The 22714-nt window shown below is 47.2% G+C and overlaps 1 protein-coding gene across 2 annotated transcripts; it reads left to right on the top strand.

Moving 5' to 3' along the window:
• The first annotated feature begins 250 nt into the window (after positions 1–250).
• Positions 251–22402, top strand: TTF1 (transcription termination factor 1). Of its 2 annotated transcripts, XM_036079747.2 has the most exons (11): positions 251–387; positions 907–1937; positions 3265–3491; positions 5029–5214; positions 6557–6635; positions 9944–10074; positions 12138–12372; positions 14726–14815; positions 15075–15140; positions 18852–18937; positions 19848–22402. In XM_036079747.2, the coding sequence occupies exons 2-11, from the start codon at positions 925–927 to the stop codon at positions 20024–20026; spliced, it is 2292 nt and encodes a 763-aa protein (XP_035935640.2). In that variant the 5' UTR covers positions 251–387; positions 907–924; the 3' UTR covers positions 20027–22402. The 2 variants fall into 2 exon arrangements, 1 of the variants encoding a protein (XP_035935640.2); XR_013443874.1 differs by lacking the exons at positions 18852–18937; positions 19848–22402 and having other exon boundaries at positions 12138–12365.
• Positions 22403–22714: the final 312 nt, after the last annotated feature.

The raw sequence follows: 22714 nt of genomic DNA, 5'->3' as shown, positions 1-22714 counted from the left end.
CTTTCCTTGCAGGATAACCTGACGTGATCTTGGTTGACGTGTTATGTCTTCCTCAGGTCCGGGACCTCACCGGCTGGCTCACTCCTGGACTAGAACAGAGCTCCGCAAAAACGTGACTAAGTGGAGCGCACGCGCGAGCCAGGAGGCCAGGCGGGGACTTCTGTGCCCTCTCTGTTTGGGGATCACGCTCTACCCCACCCTCACCGCACTCCCGAAGGACCCCCGGAAGGAAACCCATGGGCTACTACGCCTGCGTCAAATCGCGGCGGCGGGCGTGTTGCCTTGGCAGCGTGACGCCGAGGCGGGGCCGGAAGCGACGCACGGCTACTTCCGCTTCCACCACGGCGGCATTTCCGGATTGGAAGAAAGGTGGCGGCGCCTTGGGCGGTAGGTTGAAAGCGCTTGTCGGCTTTCGGTTGTTGGGGTTTTTTGATGCGCGCGTGGAGTCCAGCGGTGGGTGGTGGTGCCTTCGCCTCGCAGAGGCCGCCTTTGGCGGAGGTCTCCAGGGTGGGGAGGCAGCAGAGAGCCTTCTAGAAAGAGGAAATTGTGTGCTATCAGACCTTGAGCCAAGGAAAGGGTTGGGGCATGTTTGAGGAACCCAGAAGAGGCGTTGTGTGGCTAGAGCCCAAAGTGGGACGGGAGAGGCAAGAGACGAGCCTGGAGGGCAACAAGGCCTGATCGTGCTGGGCACTGTTCTCCGTTACCTATTTTTTACCGTATCATAAGGGCAGCGTGACCAGACGGGAAATTACAGTGAGCCTCCGGTGCATTTAGAGTAATATTAAATTTGTAATCATGACTCCAGCCTTGTCATTTGTTATGCAATCTCATTTTTCTGTGATTTTTTTTTTCTCTCCTGAGGGTGATGTTTAAAATGCTTTGCCAAAATAAACCATTGTTGTCAAGTTTCCCCACAGGAATAGAATGGAAGGAGAATCGAGCAGACTGGAAATTCACACTCCAGTTTTTGACAAGAAAAAGAAAAAGTACTCTGTGTATAAGGAAGGACATCTGAGGCATCCCCATGAAAGTGTCAGAGACTCCCCCCTGGCAAGCGAGCAGTCTCACGTAACCAAGAGTAAGAAAAAAAGAAAGGATTGCCAGCATCTTCTTCCTTCCCCTTTGAAAAAATCAGAAATTGGTGGTGAGACGAAAAAGGCCACTTCAATACCCAAAAAGAATAAAAAGAAAAAACATAGGGCTTCGGGGGTGGATGGGGAAACAGGTGTGGTGTATGTCTTGGTGGATAAAGAAAATATCGAGAACACACCAAAGAATTTTAGGAGGGATGTCGATGTCGTGTATGTTGACGTGAGCCAGGAACAGAAGCCAACAAAAGAGCCTGAAGCAGGCGAACTGCATTCAGTTCCTAAGTCACATAAAAACGAGTCGGAAGAGCTGCATCATAAAGTTAGGGAGAAAAAGAGGAGAAAACATCGGAGGAAAGCGGCCTCCTGGGATGCTGAGCAGGAGAGCCTGCATGCAAGCCTCGCTCTGCCCAAGCCAGAACCACACAAGGAGGAAACCCTGCTTTCTGTGGGCCCAGGAGGTGGAATCACACAACTACCAGGATCGGCCGATAAGAAAAAGTCTAAGAAAAAAAAGAGAAAAATTGCACATGACCAGGAGCTTGAGGCATTGCCTGGGCCTGAGAGTCTAGAGAACGTGTACTCCGAAGGATGGCAGGGGGTCGGTGAGGTTGGGACTGCAGAAGGCAGTAAGGAAGCCGGCCGTGTAAAGAAAAAGTCTAAGAAAAGGAAGCGAAGGTCTTCTGTTGAAAGTCCTGTAGCTCCTGGGGGTGATTTTTCAGTGCCCGCAGGGAGCTTTGAGGACACACACTGTGATTCACTGGAAGGTAATGGTGCCCTGATTGAAGAAAGAGCGAAACCCAGGCCACAGGAGGAGAAAACCCAGGCCTCTTCGGAAGAGGTGCAGAGGTAATGTGGCAGTGGCATGTTTTCTGGTGTGTGTGTCCTCTGTGTGAATTCTGCCTGTGACCTCTTTACCCAGCATGCCTGTAGTAAATGGCAGAAATCAGAGAGACAGACCGTTAAATGTACAGAACGATGCATACGTGTAACCGAGTGACTTGGCAGGAAGGTTCCTTTCTTCGTATATAAAGTAAGGCAGTTAGATCAGATTTTTACTAAAAACTATTCCAGCCCTGAAATTCTATGAATAAGTTTAAAAGGGCATTTTAAGACCCCCCAAGTTACCTTTGTTCGTCTATATGCATATACTTAGAAAGAAAGAAAAATTCTAAATACTTAGAATTTTTACAGAGCAGGAAAAACCTTGAATTAAGGTTCTCCCTAATAGAAGAAATTTAGACGTCATTATTTATATAATTATTGTGTAAGTCAACTGCTGATATAATAAACGCAGCTTTTTTTTTTTAATAGAGCAGTTTTTTAAACCACTTTATCTCGGTTCCTAGGACTTGGGACAGATTTTTCTCCCCATTTTTACTCAATGGCATTTTTTTTTTTTTTTTTACATTTTCGCATTTGTTAGGTTGTCCTGGCCTAAAATAGTTTCACCAAGAAGTTCAGTGGGAGAGGATGCCACTTCAGGTGGTATCGATAAGAGGGGCCCACTCACCTCCTCTCGTCAGGGGTAATACTGATAGGAGGCAGGCATGTCGAGGGCTGTGGTTTTGAACTTGTACTGGGCTGTGGGCCCTCTGAAAGCTGCTGACCCTTTCCTCGAACTAATGGATATAATTTTTTTTTTAATTTCCTGCCTGAGTGGTTAGCTGTTATGATTGACCACAGTAAGAGGGGATTTGGACATCTGGCAGACATTTGGGGATGAATTAGTGACAGATGCATAGACAACTAAGCAAAGGGGGGAAAATGTGGCCATTGTTACATTGATTTAATTAATTAGTGACCATTATCACAAAATTGAAATCCTTGGAAGGGTTGGGGGGAGTGTCTTGAGGGTCCATGGGGCAGAACAGGGCTTAGCCCATTAGGAAGTCAGTATCTAAAACCAGAAAACTTGAGAAGTAGTGACACAAGAAATAACACATGGTGGAAATTGGGCTTTGGGCCACACGGGTCCCTTGTAGGCGGCCTCTGAGGTGTATGCATACGTTGGTCAGATTACCTCAGTCCACACATCACAGACTGAATCAGCTCCAACGTCCCTCCTAGCTTTAACACCGGCCTAGTCTAAGTGAAGGATCATTTTAAGAAAAGAATTGGAAAGCCACCAGGGCAAGTGACAGGTTAATGTGAGTTAACTCAATTTTCCCTGCAGGTTAGAACCTACAAATGAAGAGGAAAGACATTTGGAATTGGCCAAAGATTCTGAAACAAGATATTTATCGGAAGACTCCAGAGATTCGGGTGACTCAGATGTGGATTTAGACTCGGCTGTGAGGCAGCTCCAAGAGTTCATTCCCGACATCAAGGAAAGGGCTGCCACCACAATCAAGCGGATGTACCGGGATGACTTGGGGCGGTTTAAGGAGTTTAAAGCACAGGGTGAGCTGGTGGCACTTTAATATTTGTCGAACTTTCCTGTCCGCCTAACGAGCCCCTGCCTTTTTTCTGTGAACAATGCAGATTTCTAGATTCACAGGAAGCATCCTCTGGGTGCCTTCAGCTTCTCCTCCTTCCAGAATTGTTGTCCGAGCCATAAAATTAGCAAAATGAAGAGCCCTGGTTTTGCTCTTCTCCACCTAGCTTCTGGTAGGGGAGGCCTGGAAGGAGAGGAGGAGGAGGAGGCTAAGTGGCTGAGCCTTTGGGGAGGATGCGGGAATAAAATAAAATGAAAACAGCCAGTATTGTCAGCTTTGCTGAGCTGTAGCTTCTTTCCCCAAGATACTAAGTGGAGGCTAGGCTGCTTGTAATGGCCATGGTTTCACAGGAGACCCAACATGGTCTCCTTCTTGATTTCACTGTGTTATAAGAACCTCCCAGAAAGCTTATGGAATTGAAGAGTAAACTACACATTTAAGGCTGTGTGCTACAAATGAGCGATATTTACTGAGTGGCTGTGTGAGGTCCAGTACCTCTGGTCCCTGCGAAAAGTAAAATGTGGGGCCTTAGGGAGTTAATCGTGGTGAAGAGATTAATTTTATTTTTTTTTATTTCTTATTTTTTTAAAGATTTCATTTATTTATTTGACAGAGAAAGAGTGAGAGAGTTCACAAGCAGGGGGAGAGGCAGAGGAAGAGGGAGAAGCAGGCTTGCTGCGGAGCAGGGAGCCCGATGCGGGGCTCGATCCCAGGACCCTGGGATCATGACCTGAGCCGAAGGCAGCCGCTTAACTGACTGAGCCACCCAGGCGCCCCAAGAGATTAGTTTTAAAAAATAGCCAAATTAAGGAAGAAAAATGTAATTCAAAATAGAGCAGTATCTATAGAATGGTCCCATTCTATTTGTGTATTTTCTGTGGAAATGTTTATGACTGTATTTTATAAAAGATACTCTTAAAGTAAGTCTAAGAATAGAAAAACATAGTATATAAGATCGTCAGTACATAATAAAACTTGGTTGCTTAGAGTTACAAAGAGGACTAGAATGTAAAGCATGATGCCATTGCTCCCCCACCCCCCATACATATGCATAGAAAATATATGTGAATGTTCGAGTTCTTGCCAGTTCACAGCACTGCCTTGCCAGGGGGAGCGAGGCAGAAGAGAGCAAAGGGGAGGCTTCTTTTAAATGTTTATTTCCATACTGCTTGAATTTTTAATGAACATAGATTCCTTTTTAATATAAAAAACAACTACTTTCAAAAGTTGAGTGGTAAATGGGGAAGGTCACTTTGGAAGGGGGTGACCAGGGAAGACTTTGGGAGAAGAGTGGCTTGAGCTGAATTCTCAGGGAAGTGAAGTTGGGGGGGTGGGGCGTGCACAGCAGGGGAGCTAACAGCAAGTCCAAGTACACCGCTGGGGCTGTTCCCAGCAGGGGGGAGCTGGCAAGCCACTGCCTTGTAACTGCTGAAGACCAGATGGTAGGTTTGCTTTTGTTCCTTATTGACAATACATACTTTTTCTCCCCACCCAAATCCTAGGTGTCGCTATTAGATTTGGCAAGTTTTCTGTAAAGGAAAACAAGCAGTTAGAGAAAAACGTGCAAGAATTTCTATCCCGGACAGGAATTGAGAATGCAGACAAACTGCTGTACACAGACAGATACCCAGAGGAGAAATCTGTGATCACCGACTTAAAAAGAAAACATGCATTTAGATTGCACATTGGTGAGTTTAAAACTGTTCACTCTTTGACCATCCACAGCCTACCAACCGTAAAGGGAGAACCCACGGTAAGTATTTAGCGCAGCGCCTGGCCCATTCAGTGCGTGCGGTGCATGCTACCCGCTGCCATGGCTACGAGTATTCCTGCTGCCGGCCTGTACTTTTGGGGATTTGGAATGCGTTTGTGTCTCCCAAGTATAGTGCTTTTGCAGATTTTATAAAAAGCGACCTGATCAACTTCTAGCTTTCGTACTTGGTAATAGGTATCGTTTTGCTTTCTCTTTATTTATTCTTTGTTACGTGTTGTTTTGCATATGCTGCACAAAGCACATTTTTTTTTAAGATTTTATTGATTTATTAGAGCACAGGGGGGGGCCAGAGGGAGAGAGAACCTCGAGCAGACTGTGCTGAGCACAGAGCCCAACACCAGGCTCGATCTCATGACCCTGAGATCATGACCTGAGCTGAAATCAAGAGTCGGACGCTTGACCAACTGCACCACCCAGGTGCCCCAAAGCACATTCTTACGTGCACCAGGGTCTTCTAAGTTTTCCAAGTATAGCCTTATCTGTGCTTTGTCTCTGGAACCCTCCTCCTGCAGCTGTATTTGGAAAGTGAGAAAGTCATGAAGCAACACAGGATCAGACTGAAAAAAATCCATGAATGTAAAGAGGATGATTTCTTAGGTGTTCTCTGACTTCTTTTCTTTTTTTTTAAAGATTTTATTTATTTATTTGAGAGAATGAGAGAGAGAGAGAGCATGAGAGGGGGGAGGGTAAGAGGGAGAAGCAGACTCCCTGCTGAGCAGGGAGCCCGATGCAGGACTCGATCCCGGGACTCCAGGATCATGACCTGAGCCAAAGGCAGTCGCTTAACCAACTGAGCCACCCAGGCGCCCTCTTAGGTGTTCTCGAGTACGCAAGGGGAAACAGACTGGGGGGGGGGGTCCCTGTCAAGGGGCTGTTTCATTCTGAGTGAGGAAGCAAGCCAAGCTTGCTCATTGAGAAAGCTCTTCTGTTAATCTTATGGAGAACTGTTGGCATGTGTCCCCCACCTTAGCATGCTTTCCTCTTCATTCAAATTTTGTTAGCATTACTTTGCTTTGTAAGGGCTTTTCCCTCGAATTTAGTAGACCAGAAGCTGGAGCCTTGACTTACTAAGCGTGTAGATTTTAGAGCGCTCCAAGGAAACTGGTGATTTTGTGTGGGATGTATGAAATCCCAGCCTGACCCAGGATCTAGGGTAGTGGTGTTAACAGGAGCCATGCTGGGTTCCCTTTCCAATTGTGACTCCATTTCAAGCCCTGCCCTGTGGGCCCCTCTGACTGCCTTTCTTCTGACTTTAGGAAAGGGCATTGCCCGGCCCTGGAAACTCGTCTACTATCGAGCAAAGAAGATGTTTGATGTCAACAATTATAAAGGCAGGTAAGAAAAAGTCTTAGCATGGTGATTAACATAACAATGAAAAATTTAAAAAAAAAAAGAAAAAGCCTTAGCAGCTTGAGACAGAATGTTTTTGCTGATAGTATAAATTAGAATGTCCACAACAGATGAGAGGTAAAAAACTGAAGATTTTTTCGCGTGTGAAAAGTAGACTGTGTATTTGTTGTCAGTGGTATGTCTTCAAAGCTCATTTCGGTTTCTGCCTCTTGAGTAAACGTTTGTGATCTTCCCCTTTCTAAATCCTTGGCCTTTCTTTATACTTTCCTTAGCCCTCAGCGTGCCGTGCCTCTCTTATGTTACTCGTGAAGTTTTCTTTGCTCTCTGCTAATTTGTGAGCTCCCTGTGTACCCAGACGTTCCTTTTGTTTTGTTTTTTAAGATTTTATTTATTTGAGAGAGAGAGACAGAGATAGCGAGAGAGAGCACAAGCGGGGAGGGGCGGTAGAAGCAGACTCCCAGCTGAGCAGGGGGCCTGCCACGGGGCTCGATCCCAGGACCCGGGGATCACGACCTGGGCCGAAGGCAGACGCTTAACCGACTGAGCCACTGGGCACCCCCAAACGTTCCTTTTCAATGCGATGTTCCCTTCAGCACTCAGCCTAATTCTTTGGGTTTTCAGTGAATATTTAAAGGTGGGGTAAGCACTAATAGGAGGTCACGTAGGAGCGGGTCATTAGTGACAATGCAGAGTGTCCTGTGGTGATGGTCATTCTCCCTCTTTCCCCAAGCAAAATACCCAACTATATTTTGTTCCCAACATTCCAGATAAAACCAGCATAGATCAGGGGTCGGCTGTGGTTAAGCACTCTGCTCCAGGCCAGAGGGATAGGCAGGAAGGTGTCAACCCCTCCCTCTGAGGGCCCAGCCGACCAGCTATTCAATCTCACTCTGGGAGGCAGATTTAGTAAATCTGACAGGGCCAGTTGCCTTCCAGTTAGCTGCATGATTATAAACCAACACATACGTATTCTCTGACCTGCAAACACTGATATGACCTTGGTGGGTTTTTTGTTGTTTTTTTTTTAAGATTTTATTTATTTATTTGACAGAGACACAGCGAGAGAAGGAACACAAGCAGGGGGAGTGGGAGAGGGAGAAGCAGGCTTCCCGCAGAGCAGGGAGCCCGACGTGGGGCTCGATCCCAGGACCCCGGGATCGTGACCTGAGCCAAAGGCAGACGCTTAACGACTGAGCCACCCAGGCGCCCCTGACTTTGGTTTCTTAACTTTTGAACAAGAGAAATAAACCTTCAGCAGAGGAAAAGGTTGCCCACAAACTAATACCCGCCTTCCCCTTTTTCCCAAGCCCCGGGGTTGGGCATCTGTGGACAGAGCTTTAAGGAAATGCACTAAAGATGACATGTTAAGTGGGACTTGAAAGATAGCTTTTGGCAAATGAATGGTGGCAGCTGAGGTGACATTTTTCTACCTGTGACATAAGCGTGGGAATGAAAGTTTTAGAATAAGCCAAGTCTTTCATTCCAATGTGTTGTGGTAACAATTTGCCCTTAGAATATATTTTTTCTAACTTAAGGAATGCTTAACTGAAAAAAATCACAGAAAGCCAAAAATCAAAGAGTTTTGAGGCTCTGGGGGACGTCAGAGGTCAATACACCTGTTTCGTCATTGTTATGCACTCACTTTCTCTCTGATGTCCTCCTTTCTGTTGCTTCAGGGGTACCCTTAAGTTGTTTTAAATCTCAGAAAGAGGGACGCCTGGGTGGCACAGTCAGTTAAGCGTCTGCCTTCAGCTCAGGTCGGGATCCCGGGGTCCTGGGATCGAGCCCCGCATCGGGCTCCTTGCTCAGCAGGGAGCCTGCTTCTACCTCTCCCTCTGCCTGCCGCTCCCCCTGCTTGTGCTCATGCATTCTCTCTCTCTCAACAAATAAATAAAATATTAAAAATAAATAATCTCAGAAAGACCCTGATTGCCTTGAGAAGGAAACTGCTAGAAAGCATGAGTCTTAGCAGTGAAGGATTACAGGTCTCTCCTCACCACGCTCTGCATTTGTAGATGACTTTCTGAGACTGCTAGGCTCTTACTGTTGGAAGTAATTCTGGATCACTCTCATCAGGAATGGGTAGTATTTTGCTAGGGGTTTTCTTGTGTTAAGTTAGTAGTAACATAAACCACCATTCCCCGCCCCCTGTATTAAGGAATTCTAGAATGCCCTAAGGATTGCTTTCCCTTCACTTAAACACTTGTGTTTAATCTCCAAATCCACTTAGTGTTTTTTTGGTTCTTTTGTTTAGTATATTTGTTTTTATGTGGAATGAAAAAGCGCCGTACATTCCTTAAATCATTGTGCATTTGTGTGAAGTCATTTGTCACGTATTTATTGAATGTCTGTTGTCTGTCAAGCATTGCGGATACCATGGTGTAGAAAAACCAACAGGGTCCGAGCCCTTGTAGGATGTCCCCTCCAGAGCCGTGCTGTCCATCACGGTGGCCACCAGCCTCACGGGGCCAGGGAGCACTTGAAATACATTTAGTCCAAGTTGAGAGGCGCCGTAAGAGTGATACACTTGCTGGAGTTAGAAGGAAAGAACGTAAATTACCTCATTAACACTTTCAGATCCTGACTGCGTGTTGAAATGGTTGCGTTTTTAATATAGTGGGTTAAGTCAAATATTTTGTTAAGTTCATTCAAATGAAATAAAATTCATTTTCACGTGAGCACTACAAGGTTTAGATGATGTGTATGGCTCATATTACATTTCTGTTGGACGGCGCTGGTGCAGAGGCAGAGACGGGTAAACGGGGGGACCCCTCGATGTCCAACTGCCCGTCTGTGGGGGGGTGCTGTGAAAGGGGCAGAGCTTGCTCTGGGGGAGAGCAGCGGGGGACTGGACCCTCAGGTATCGGGACATCCTCGCTGACGAAGGGCCACCTGCAGGGTTTGCAGGAGCCGTCCAGGTGGGTGGAGGAAGGCCATTTCCACTGCAGCATGGAGGCTCTGAGGGGAAAAAGGCCTACAAGAAGGCCAGTGGGGCTGAACTGTAGGCCACGTGGAGGACTTGGTGTTTTGTGCGTGCAGCGCAAAGCCTTTAGGGTTTGGATGGGAATAATGTGACCCAGTTATTTGCTCTAGCCCCTGTGTAACTGAGCCAGGCCCCTGGCCTGGGACTGCAGTGACTGATTTATAGGGTGACCACAGTCGAGGTGCCGGGACAGGAAGTGACGGGACCAGCCTGCCCCGGCAGCTTTTCCCAGGACTACGGCAAACTGCAATGATGATAGGGTTTTTAATCTTGTACTTAATTGGGAATTGTAACACGTTTTCCCTTTCAGGTATAGCAAAGGAGACATGGAGAAGTTAAAGATCTACCATTCCCTGCATGGGAACGACTGGAAAAAGATTGGCGAGATGGTGGCTCGAAGCAGCCTTTCTGTTGCCCTGAAGTTCTCCCAGATCAGCAGTCGTAAGTGTTGTTTTCTGGTCCTCCCCCCCCCCCCCCCCCCGCCTGCCGGGTGAACGGATGAGCCCCCCCACCCCCCGGTGCAGGCCTCCTTGCCAGCCTGTCTTCTGAGAGAGCTGTCACGTTTTGAGCCATTCTCTGTACTGATTCATTGCATTTCCTCCCGCGTGTTTGTGAAACCATGGGGCCTTTATTCACAAGACCGATTTCGGCCACACCTGAGGTCCCTCACTTTCAGCGCAGCTCTCACCGCCAGCCTGACCCATACATACCCTAGGAAGCTGGCAGGGAGCAGAGCCTGGGCGGAGGAGGTTCCCCCACCAGAGGACAGCAGAGGCTGCAGGGGGCCGGGGTGCAGTTCAGTCGGCCCGTTAGGCAGGGACTTTTCCAAAACCTCTTGTGTCTTTTTCTCCTCTTTCCTAAAAAAGAAAATTTTCCTGGGTATATTCTTTGCATTATAAAATCCCCAGTTGCTTCAAGAAGCTCACAGGCGACGTCACTGTCAGCACGGGGATGCTGTCCTAGGTCACGTGGCAGAGCAGCGCGTGGGGCAGAGCGGCCGGGCGTCTGTGGACCTGGCGTGCCCGGGAGCCCTGCCTTCTGTGCCCCCACGTCCAGCAGCTGGTGCCATGTGGGGACTCAGTGTGGCCGGTTCTTCCAGTTTCCAGGAAGTAAAGCAGAAGTCTGCTTTTGGCGGGGGGGGGGGGGGGGGGGGGTGTTAATCTAGATACTGTTTTTTTCCTTTGGAACTCTCAATTTTTAAATATTCATCTAAATTGTTGAGGAAAAGTAACACAATCACACTATGGGCCAAACCAAAGACATGTGTAGGCTCCCGGTTTGAGGCCTCTTACTTAGCCTGACTGTGACCATCTAGACAAGGAGGATGACCCACAGATGGTTTGATGCCCCCGTCAGAGGCCAGCTTGTGGTTCAGGTGTCTTTGTCATCGAGGCCAGAGTCCCCATTGCAGCTCAGTGCCACACGGGGAGTTCCTGGGGAGAGTTATGGATGCACGTGAAGTCGTTCAGTTATTTTGTCCCCGTTAAGTGTTTGAGAACCTCCCAGTTTCACACAAGAGACATTACTGTCAGAAACAAGAAGAACAATATTCTTTTGAAGTTAAAAAACATACGTTGCTTTAAGGAAGGACTTCTCTGGCATTGGTTCTTTTTTTTTTTTGAGATTATTTATTTGAGAGAGAGTATGGGGGAGCACAAGGGGGGTGGGGCAGGGGGAGAGAATATCCAAGTAGACTCCTGCTGAGCATAGAGCCCAATGCAGGGCTTGATCTCACAAGCCATGAGATCAGGACCTGAGCCAAATCCAAGAGCAGACGCTTAACCAACTGAGCTACCCAGGCACCCGGGCATTGGTTCTTAAAAAGAAGTGGTTCCATTTTAATTTGCGTGTAGCTGTGTTTGATGGTTGTATGTCTGTGTAATCAAGATGTTGCCCTCTGTCTTCTGAAAAGTGCCTGGTTTATCTTTTCTTTTCTTTTTTTTTTTTTTAAGGCTTTATTTATTTATTTATTTTGAGAGAGAGTGCGTGGGCAAACAGGTGGGGAGGGGCAGAGGGAGAGGGAGAGAGAGAATCTCAAGCAGACTCCACACTCAGTGCAGAGCCCAATGCAGAACTGGATCTCATGACCCTGAGATCATGACCTGAGCCAAAATCATGAGTTGGACGCTTAACTGACTGAGCCACCCAGATGTCCCTTAAGACTTTATTTTTTAGAGCGGCTTGAGGTTCACAATAAAATTGAAAGGGAAGTGGAGATTTCCCATATGCACCCTGCCCCGACATATAGCCCCTGCCATTGTCAGCATCCCGCCCCCCCCCCCCCCCCAGAGTGGGACCTTTGTTACAGTCCGTGACCCTACACTGGCACATCCATCATCTTCCAGGGTCCATAGTTCACATTAGGGCTCACCTTTGGTGGTGTATGTGCTGTGGGTTTGGACAAGTATGTAATGACATGTATCCATCATTGTCATTTTGTTTTTGATATTGTGCTTGAAAACAAATAGATTAGCAATTATAAGATCATCCTTTTGTGTCTACAGCAAGAAATCATGGTGCTTGGAGTAAGACGGAAACCCAGAAACTAATCAAGGCCGTCGAAGAAGTGATTCTAAAGAAAATGTCTCCCCACGAGTTAAAAGAGGTGGATTCTAAACTCCAAGAAAACCCTGAAGGCTGCCTGTCTATTGTTAGGGAAAAACTCTACAAGGGCATATCTTGGGTAGAAGTAGAAGCCAAAGTAGAAACCAGAAATTGGATGCAGTGTAAAAGTAAGTGGTAAGTTTTAAGGTTTCTTACATAAATTTCAACAAGATATTTCCCTCCCCCCTCCCCGTACCACACGCATCACTGGAGTGGGTAGATGAGTGGGGTTATAACGGAAGGAGACCTGTGTAAGTACCGTGTGCAAAGCCTTCCGTGTCAGAAATGCTCACCTCGGGCCAGCTGTTCCAACCACTTCGGTATCAACATCCGATCTAAGTTGGCACCTAACTAACCCTGATTCGTCATGTGGTTTCCTCCAAAGGAACTGGAACCTTTTTAATACTGAATATTGACTTCTGGTGTCTTCACTCTGTCCCTTGCTAAGGCGTTAGTAAAACAAAACAGTTCTCTCTTTGCAACATAAAAAAACACAAAACTCCCCTTTGGGAGAGAGATCACAAGCACGGTGATGTGCAGGAGCTTGCCCTTCCCATGAGCCTGTCTTGTCCGGGGGCTCCTCTGTCCTCACTAACGCCAGGCAGCTGTATTCATCGTAGAACTTCCTTTTTTTTTTTTAAGATTTTATTTATTTGACCAAGAGAGACACAGTGAGAGAGGGAACACAAGCAGGGGGAGTGGGAGAGGGAGAAGCAGGCTTCCCGCGGAGCAAGGAGCCCGACGTGGGGCTCGATCCCAGGACCCTGGGATCATGACCTGAGCTGAAGGCAGTCGCTTAACGACTGAGCCACCCAGGTGCCCCTCACCATAGAACTTCTTGAGAGACCATAGTCACACAGAAGCATTTTCAGTCCTGATCTTGCTGCGCATTCTTTGCCTGATGTGGCTTTTCCGAGCCCTGGAGGGTCTCTGAGCTGGGTGTTCAGCTGCTACAGGACCCCTTGGAGCGGTGGTCCCACAGCTCACGACCCACACGTCATGCGCAAAGGAGTGTGGTCATCGTCAGTGTCAAATAAGAGTGAGATCCAGAGTAGGTATATTTTATATTAAAAGCAGACTCTTAAATTATACCATTTATTGTTCCTTACAATTCTGCTGTAGAATTATCTGTTTATTTTCATAGAAGACTATAGTCAGGGACATAAACTCCACAGAACAGATAATGTTTTGGGGGATGAAGCGTATAACATGGAGGAACCAGAGCCCTTTCTTCCCCTATAGTTTACACTGAAAGAAGGAGTGTTTGTTAAACACTGGTCAGTATTTAAAGAGGGAAATGCTGCAGAGCAGCCGTGCTTCAGGATCGGTATAATTCGGATAACGTGTAAGAGAGACTGCTTTTTAACTTGAAGAGGAAAGCAGGAAACTGAAAACCTGAATGTAGATTTCTTTCATGTAAATTGAAATGACCACAGATGATGCAGTTTACTTTTTTCCTAAAGATTTATTAGAGAACATGGTGGGGGGTCAGAGGGAGAGTGAGAGAGAGTCCAAAGCAGACTCCATCCTGAGCTTGATCTCACAACCCTGAGATCACGACTTGAGCTGAAACCAAGAGTCGGGTGCTTAACTGACTGCACCCCACAGGCGCCCCAGAGTCTGCGTTTTGAACGAACACAGTTGGCTGCTGGTACAAACAGCATCCTCCCCTGTGTATCGTGGATCCCCCTTATCCAGAATGTAACAGCTAGCAATCTGTCCATCAGATTGTGACAAACTTTGCTATTTGAGATGAGTACTTAAAAAATATTTTTAGCTGGGTCACTGCTCTCGTTAGGAGCTCCAGTCCCCCTTCCCTCAGCCGTTAGCTATGGGCCTCAGAGGAGTCCTGACTATAGTAAGTCTCCCTTCGTGTTCCAACAGCTGGTCCCTCAGTGTCCCAACAGCGATGTCCCTCTGTTTTCTAAACAATCAAAAATAGAGTTTACAGCTTCATTTAACACCTGTTAAAGGGCTTATTCTCTTCTCCTTTTTATAACTTCGTATTACAGAAATTTCATCGTACACACAAATTTAGAACTTGTATCCCTCATCCAGTTTCAGTAACCATCAACTTTCTTTTTTTTTTTGTTAAAGATTTTGTTTATTTATTTGACATAGAGAGACACAGTGAAAGAGGGAACACAAGCAGGAGGAGTGGGAGAGGGAGAAGCGGGCTTCCCGCAGAGCAGGCAGCCCGATGCGGGGCTCAGTCCCAGGACCCTGGGATCATGACCTGAGCCGAAGGCAGACGCCTAATGACTGAGCCACCCAGGTGCCACCTTTCTGTCGTTTTATTTATCATTTCCCACTTAAAAAAAAAAAATTGGCATACTCCCTGGTGGTAAATGTTAGCAGTGATGAGTCACACAAGTTAGAAATTAGTTCTCAGTAGGGGTGTGATGTAGGTGAGAAAAGGGCAGGAAATGGCAGTGCAAACTTTACCCCTGAAAGTCTTAAAGTACGTTCTTTGTTTCTTTGAACGCAGGACGGAAATCCTAACCAAGAGGATGACGAATGGTCGGGATGTGTACCGCGGAGTTAATGCTCTGCAGGCCAAAATCAACCTCATCGAAAGGTAGAGAAATAGAAAGCGATGCTGTTGGAACTGTTTCTCTCTCTGGCCAAAGAGTAGATGTTGAGCAGCAGAATCCGTGGTGACATGGCTAATGACCTTGGGCTAACCTTGGGCTGGCATGCCAACTTCGCTGGGCCTAAGGGAACTGGGACGCGGCTGAACGTTCTGGTGCCCCCAAGCTTTTCACGTGGGTGAATCTGAGAAGGCGTCCATTGTGCTGATTTGTGCTTGAAAACTTCGTGTTTATTTTTTCTTGTAGATTGTATGAGGTAAACGTGGAGGACACTAACGAGATAGACTGGGAAGACCTTGCTAGCGCCATAGGGTAAGGCTGTGTATTCAGTGTGAGGCTGACGAAAAGGTAAGAGATGGCCTCAGGAGTGACCGTCTGTGAGATCTGAGTGGATTCGCGTGCAGACTGCCCCGTGCGCCCGTGTACTTGGAGCCTCCGCTCTGGGTGCTGGGGGCCCATGGGACCCTCCCTCCACCCCACCCCTCACCGAAGACACGTAGGAAGGGTGAGTGAAGTGTGTGCAAAGTCTCCTGAGAGCTTCGAGGAGCTAACAGGTTGAACGACTACTAGAGACCCCGCATACCCTTTGCCCCAAATCATAAATTCTTAAGTTTGCCACGTTTGCTCACCATCCGCCCTCCCTCTCCTGCTCCCGATTCCAAGGGAATAAAGTAGTTTCCCTTAACCACTTGAGGGCTAGTGGCGGGCAGCGTGCCCTAGACAAGAACATCATCCTGCATAATCACAGTGCAGTGACCAGATTCGGGACATCAGACGCTGGTACAGCGCTGTACTCTTAAAACACAGCTCACATTCAGGGCGCTCGGGTGGCTCAGTCTTAAGCGTCTGCCTTCGGCTCAGGTCATGATCCCAGGGTCCTGGGATGGAGCCCCGCGTCGGGCTCCCTGCTCGGCGGGAAGCCTGCTTCTCCCTCTCCCACTCCCCCTGCTTGTGTTCCCTCTCTCGCTGTGTCTCTCTGTCAAATAAATAAATAAAATCTTTAAAAAATAAATAAAACACAGCTCACATTCAAATTGCCCCACTAAAGTCCTTTTTTTTTTTTTTTTTAAAGATTTTATTTATTTGTCAGAGAGAGCACAACTGGGGGGGGCGGGAGAAGGAGAAGCAGGCTCCCTGCTGAGCAGGGAGCCCGACACTGGACTCGATCCCAGGACCCTGGGATCATGACCTGAGCCAAAGGCAGACGCTCAATCAACTGAGCCACCCAGGTGTCTCATCCCAGTAATGTCCTTTATAGCATTTCCCCCCGATTTACCATCCAGTCCAGCTCCACTCCAGCTCCTGTCTGTCCTGTCTCCTCACTGGCTTCCGATCAGTAAAGCTCTTCTGCCTTTGTCTTTGATGCCATTGAAAACGTGGGCGAGCACAGGCCGTTTGTTTGGAGAATGACCCTCCGTTGGAGTTTGTCCGGTGCCTCCTCGTGGGGGGGTCTTGTACTTTAGGCAGGATTAGGACCCAGGTGACGCCACGTCGTGAGGCCCATGATTCTGATTTTGATCCTTTGGCTCCGGTGGCATCTGCCGCGTTCCCCCACCGTATAAAGTACCAGTTCTCTTGGGGATAAGAAGGGGCCGTGGGAGATATTTTGAGACCATGTAAAGATCCTGTTCCTCTTCAGGCTTCCCCCGGTACTTTCGGTGCGGCTTCATTTGCATGTCTCATCTGGGGGGTGAAGTTGAACTTTCCTATGTTTATGAGCTACCTCCTTTTGCCTTTGCTGTGAGTCTTTGCTGTACAGCATCCTTGCATTTTGAATCCCTTCCTGCTACTGAAGACAGAGGCCACCACTCTCAGTATCTGAATTTATTGCTCGCAAAGCACGGTCCCTGTGAGCAGAGCAGATCATTGAGGGGTGTGGGGTGCGGGGATTGGGGGGCTCTCAGAAGCGGGGTGCTGGGGGTTGTTTGGCCTTTAGTTTTGGAAGGGTGGACAGTGGGGCAGGGCGGCTGCCCCCTGGCTGACTTTCAAAAGTGTGACGCCATCCTTGATCCATGAGGAAGGGTTTAAACTGGTTCTGGTGGTTATTTGCACCTTGGGATCATGGACAAGGAACAAAGAACAATCAGTTTGGTTTTTGTAACTTGGAGAATGGGAAGTTTGTCATGACCCAGACATGCTCATGGTTCCAAACCCTTCCCTTTTCCAGGTGACCTGAGTGAGAGGTGGGGCACCCACTGCTCAGAATCATGGGTCCCTGAGAGATGAGGGTGGCAGGTGCTTTGAAAGAGGGGACCTTGCTCTGGACCCACCAACTCCCATCTTGAGAAGCACCCATGGCTGCAAAGCCTTCCCTTTGTAATAGTAAAGCACTTTTTGAAAAATTGGGACTTTTCCAGTAAATTTTTGTATATTTTGTGACGTTGCTTCAGATCACAAGTTCTTAAATTAAAATGGGCTTTTAATGGTTTTAAGTAAAATTACATATTTAAGAACACATTGTTTCACTTAAGATTAATAAATCTCATAAAACGGAGATTATGGCATCTAGTCAAATACTGTTTGAAATAGCACATTGTCAAGTTTTAATAATTAAAACAGTGAAAAATAGTATTTAAAAGTTCAGTCTCTTCGGAGTCTTAAAGTCTCCCTTGTGAATTATTTAGGCAGGATGTCAAGAAAGCGTGTCCACCTAATGAGATGTCATGCCTACTTGGTTTGAAAATGTCCAGATTCAGGGGCGCCTGGGTGGCTCAGTCATTAAGCGTCTGTCTTCAGCTCAGGTCGTGATCCCAGGGTCCTGGGATCGAGCCCCGCATCGGGCTCCCTGCTTGGCGGGGAGCCTGCCACTCCCTCTCCCATTCCCCCTGCTCGTGTTCCTGCTCTTGCTATCTCTCTCTCTCTGTGTCAAATAAATAAATAAATAATAAAGTCTTAAAAAAAAAAAAAAGAAAAGAAAAAATGTCCGGGTCCATTACTGTGACTTCTCCAAACCCTAGCGTGGGTCTGCAGCACGCCCCACAGGACTCACGGCCCTGCAGGAAGAGTTGGAAGGCATGGGGGCCTTAGAACTTGGCCTTTACGGTCAGACTGACCTGATGTTGACTCCTGGTACTCATTATTTAGCTGTCCTTGGGCACGTTGTTCCCTAACTTGTGTCTGAGCCTCAGTTTCTTCATCCACAAAATGGTTTAATAGGACCATAACGAGGATTAAGGAGATCGGGCGTGGAGGACACATAGCTCAGTAGGGACACACAGTGAGCACCTAGCTAGTGGTTGCTGTGAGGAAGAACCCAGTAAGAGTGAATGTATTCACACTAATTAACTACTAGGTTAACTAATTATTGAAATAAGTCCTGCTTTTATCGTCTAAGAAAAAGTGGCCAGGAAGTGAAGTTAGAGATTTTCACTTTAAAAAAACAATAAGATTTGGTTGTGTCTGTCCTACTTACTGTAAATTGAAAATATATTTGACTCACCAAAACATCATAAACATCTGCTTTTTTTAGCTTTGCAAAATAAAAAATCAGGGGACATCTGCCTTTGGATTGTGACAAATACGCATTTATCCTAAGTGAAGTGGTGAAGAGTGTGGGTTTTGGGGTCAGACCACCCAGTTGAAGTCCCAGCCCTACCCCTTATTAGCTGTAAGATCTTGGGCCACTTCTCTGTGCCTCAGTTTCCCCATCTCCAGAATGAGGCACAAGAGTAGTAGCTCCTCATAGAGCAGCTGTGTGGATTGTTTGTGGCTAGAGAGGAAGCCCTTAGGGCAGGGCCAAACAAGGTAAGCATCAGCTTATGTTAGTATTGTAATTTAAACAGGATCTGTCTTGTGCTTTTCACCTTCTTTCTTTTGTGTGTGTGCTTTTTACCCAAATGAACGACAGCTTTTTCATGTGTGTCTTATTTTTGTCCCACATTTGTGGACACCATGGTTTCCTGTTCAGGATTAAGAAAGTTACTGATACCTGTAGATTCCCGAGTCGGCGTACTTCGTACACAGTAGTGAAATGACCAGTTTTTAAACTGATGCTAACTTTTTTTTATCTTTTCCTTTCTAAAGTGATGTTCCTCCGTCCTATGTTCAAACTAAATTTTATAAGCTGAAAGCTACCTGTGTTCCCTTTTGGCAGAAGAAGACTTTTCCAGGTCAGCATTTCTAATATTTAAATAGTTGAGAACACAGCAGGTGGTGGCATGTGCTGGGAGTGTGACCTCGGACGCGTGACTTAACTCTGGGAGTCTCGGTTTCTTTGGCTGTAGGATGGGAGAGATTATCACCTGTTCATCCCCACCTGACAGGACTTTCGAAGTTCTAAATGAGATAATAGACAGGTGAACCGTGGTCAGCAGGGTGCTCGGTGCGTGGCCAGCACTCGGTAAATAACTGAGTGCTCCTGGATCGCCATCATGTGCACACACGCCACACACTGACATGCACACTGACACGCACACGTGTGCGGACACGGTTCCAGAACAAACCTAAGATGCCCAGTTCCTTCTCTGCAGCCATTTGTGGGTGGTTTCGGTATTCCCAAACTCAGATCATCAGAGTCCTCTGGGGAACTTGTTGAACACATACATACCTGGACCTCGTCCCATACATACCGAATCCTAACCTCCAGGCTGCATCCAGAGGCTAGATTTTCTCTAACAGGCTCAAGGAGAGCCTCAAGCGGTCTGCCCAGCACCAGCATTCGGGAACCACGAGTTTGGGTGATGCTTTGCCCTGGAGTGTGTGATGACTACTTCTGACCCTTAGCAGATAGCATTGCCTGGGTTTGAATCCCGACTACGTTTGCCCCTACAAATTCCACGACCTTGGCCATGATTTATAACGCCTCTTGGCCTCGGTTTCCTCATTTGAAGAATGGGCTGACAGTAGTGCCCTCCTCCTAGGATTCTGAGGGGACTGGTGAATACAAGTAAACCAGTTAGAACAGGACCACTGCACACAGTAATAGCAGCAGTGGGCCACCGACATCCGTGCCCTCTGCCCTTTGACCTTGGGAAGGAGGCTTTGTACAAATAATGTCAAAATTGCATTTCTTTTCTTTAGAGATTATAGACTACCTTTACGAGACCACCCTGCCTCTGCTTAAGGAAAAGTTAGAGAAGAAGGTGGAGAAAACGGGCACCGAAATCCAGAGTCCCGCGACACCCAGGCAGGCCTTCCGGTTCAGTGACATCTTCTATCGTGACGACGACAGTGAGGGAGAAGACAGGGAGAAGAGGTAGGGGACAGTGCTGTGTCTTGCCCGCCTCTCCAGGTTTGGTTGTATTTCTGTGCATGGGGCAGAGACGCTGCTTTCAGTACTGATGTTTAGTAGAGAAGGGGCCACGGCCAAAGAAGGGGACGTCTACGATACTTCGTATTATGGAGCCTCCCAAACCGATTCACCCTTTCAGACTCTAGTGTGTTTGCGTGCGCAAAGAAAGAGGAGCATCCGGAGTTGATTTGCTATTGCTGGACCGTTGAAGATAAGCCCAACTGGCAGTTTCTGTAGAACAGCAGTATCCCAAGTCCCTCTCGTGGCAGCAGAGGGGAGAGTCCCGTCTCGTGAACATTTCATTGTGTGGATTTCACCACACACACACTCCCCAAAAATGGGAACCCTGGCAGTTGTAGTCAGGCATGCGTGCCAGTTTGCTTTCTGTTTTCCCAGTTGTCACTCTGTGTGCCCAGGAATGTGAGTTCTAGATAAGCACTCGCAGGGGGCCGTGGATCTGCTGGTCTCTCAGCCTGGCTTCCATTTGCACGTACCTGCCTCCGTGTGCGGATCTCATCTTCCTGAGGGAGTCAGGTGTTTGAGGGTACGTGTTTTGCATATAAGATGCGTTCTCAAGGGCAGTCACTGAGTTCATCTGGTGTTCCAACTGGGAAAAAAAACAAAATCCAAAACAAAAACCCAGCAGTCTCTTCCACTGCTTCCAGAGAAATCTGGCTCTGTTAGATTTATGGAAAGATGCCATGTGGGTCTAAGGCACAGCTCACACCTCACAGAATTTCAAGGGTAATTTACATGTTGGGCTCTTCCGTCAAATCAGGAAAGCAAAAGCGCTCTAGGTGTTTCACACAGAGAAGGATTTAATGTAGGGATTTAGGTTACAAAATTGTTATATAGGGTTGAGAGCGCACACGGGAAGGCTGACTCGCCGAGCCCTGGGTAACTGTGGCCCCCGCTGCCCTGCAAGGGGCATGAGCGTTCCAGGCTCCTGGCCACACGTGAACATGGAAGGAAGGTGTGGGTGAGCAGCGTCCCACGCAGCCATGTCACCATCTGTGCCAATACTGGACGCCACCGTCTCCCGAGTGTTCTCTCTTAGGCCATTTATCTCACATCATGACGTGTGCACTGTCGGTTAATTCATCCACAAAGCTAGACGTTTTTCCAAAGCTGCCATACTTGGAGAAGGAAGAGTACAGAGACAGGTCTAGGAGGCTGGTCACCAGCATATCCCCAGCACCTGTCACGGTGTTGTGCGCACAAGAGACACTCAGGAAACATGCAGCAAACAAGTGGATATTTCTTTTTAGCAAGTATTCTACCTTTCGTCACCTCCTATCCATCGAACATACCTGTCCCCATGCTGACGGGAATGAAAGTTCCTTTTGGAGGACAATCTGGTGAAATACAGCAAAGCCTTAAGAATGTATTTTATGATCCAGCAATTTCACTTAAAGAGATAAAGCGGTTTCATTTTTCAGAAATAAAAGAACTCATGTATAAGAATGGCACGTTCATAATTTGAAAAGCAGACAAAAATGTGAATGTTCCTTAATGGAAATCTGTTAAATTATGGTATATTCCTAGAATGGGATATTATCCAGTAATTAAAAATGATTATTATAGTTTGGGTCAGCATAAAAAGAGGTAAACAATATTATCAACTAAAATATTTCAGAAGAGTATTTTCAGTTTTGTAAAAGTAAGAAAATAAAGGAAATGGTATATACGTAGATGCATTAATATGTGTGGGAGAAATTAAACCCAAAATGTCGACAGTGTTTCTCTCGGGGCAGTGGGATTGTGAATTTATAGGGTAGAACTCTGGATTTGCAAGTGCCAGAAAATGGGACCCACATGGATCTAAGGAATTCGGGAACTCTCAAGACTGAAAGTCCAAGTAAGGACTGACTCAGCTACTTGTGGTCACCAAAGATGGGGTTTCTGGCGGATTTTCTGCTCCCCCTTCGCCATTGTCCACTTCATCTTCAGTACACACACGGGGGCGCCTTCCCATAGTCACATGCTTCAGCAGACCTGCTCCCCCTTCAGAGGAAGGAAAAAAGGTCTCTTCCAATTGCTCTTGCTTAAGTCCTGGGTTTTGCTCCCAGTGCCCAAATTAGAGCCTGTGCCCAGCTCTGAATCATCACTGGAGCCAGGAAAAGAGGACTGTGTTCAGCCAGTCTGGGCTCTGCTCTGGAGCTGGGATTTAGCACAGCACGCCTGGAGTGGCTGAGAAGGTAAATACCCCAGTGGAAAAATCAGAGTCCCATTAGCAGAGGAGGTGAAGAGCACTCTGAGGAAGCAACCCACAGATGTGTGTTGACAGTGGGTAATTGCCTGTGCTGTGAATCTTGCCCAATAAACTTGTGTACTTTTTGTACAAGTTCTATTTTTGTAACTTTTTCTCATCGATATCTCCATGCCTCTCCCCCCCCCCCCAAAAAAAATGCACCGTAGAAATGTTAGCCTTTGCCAAACACTGTTTTTACATCTAAGAGTCCTGGACTGTGGAAGAAAAAGACGGGTAGGGTAGTAGACTGTGTATGTCAAGTGCGTCAAGTGCAGGTCCAGGAAAAGAGAAGATTGTGCGGGGAAACCGTGAGTTTGCTCTGGGCTGGGCAGGCTGTGCGGAGACCCCTGGTCTGTGGCGCAAGGAGGACAGGCAAGCAGCCTTCGAGAGGCGGGTTTGTCAGCT

Source organism: Halichoerus grypus, chromosome 14 (assembly GCF_964656455.1).
Source record: "Halichoerus grypus chromosome 14, mHalGry1.hap1.1, whole genome shotgun sequence".
Classification (NCBI taxonomy): domain Eukaryota; kingdom Metazoa; phylum Chordata; class Mammalia; order Carnivora; family Phocidae; genus Halichoerus; species Halichoerus grypus.
Note: the sequence above shows the minus strand (reverse complement) of the source record. Positions and strands in the feature narration are given on the sequence as shown.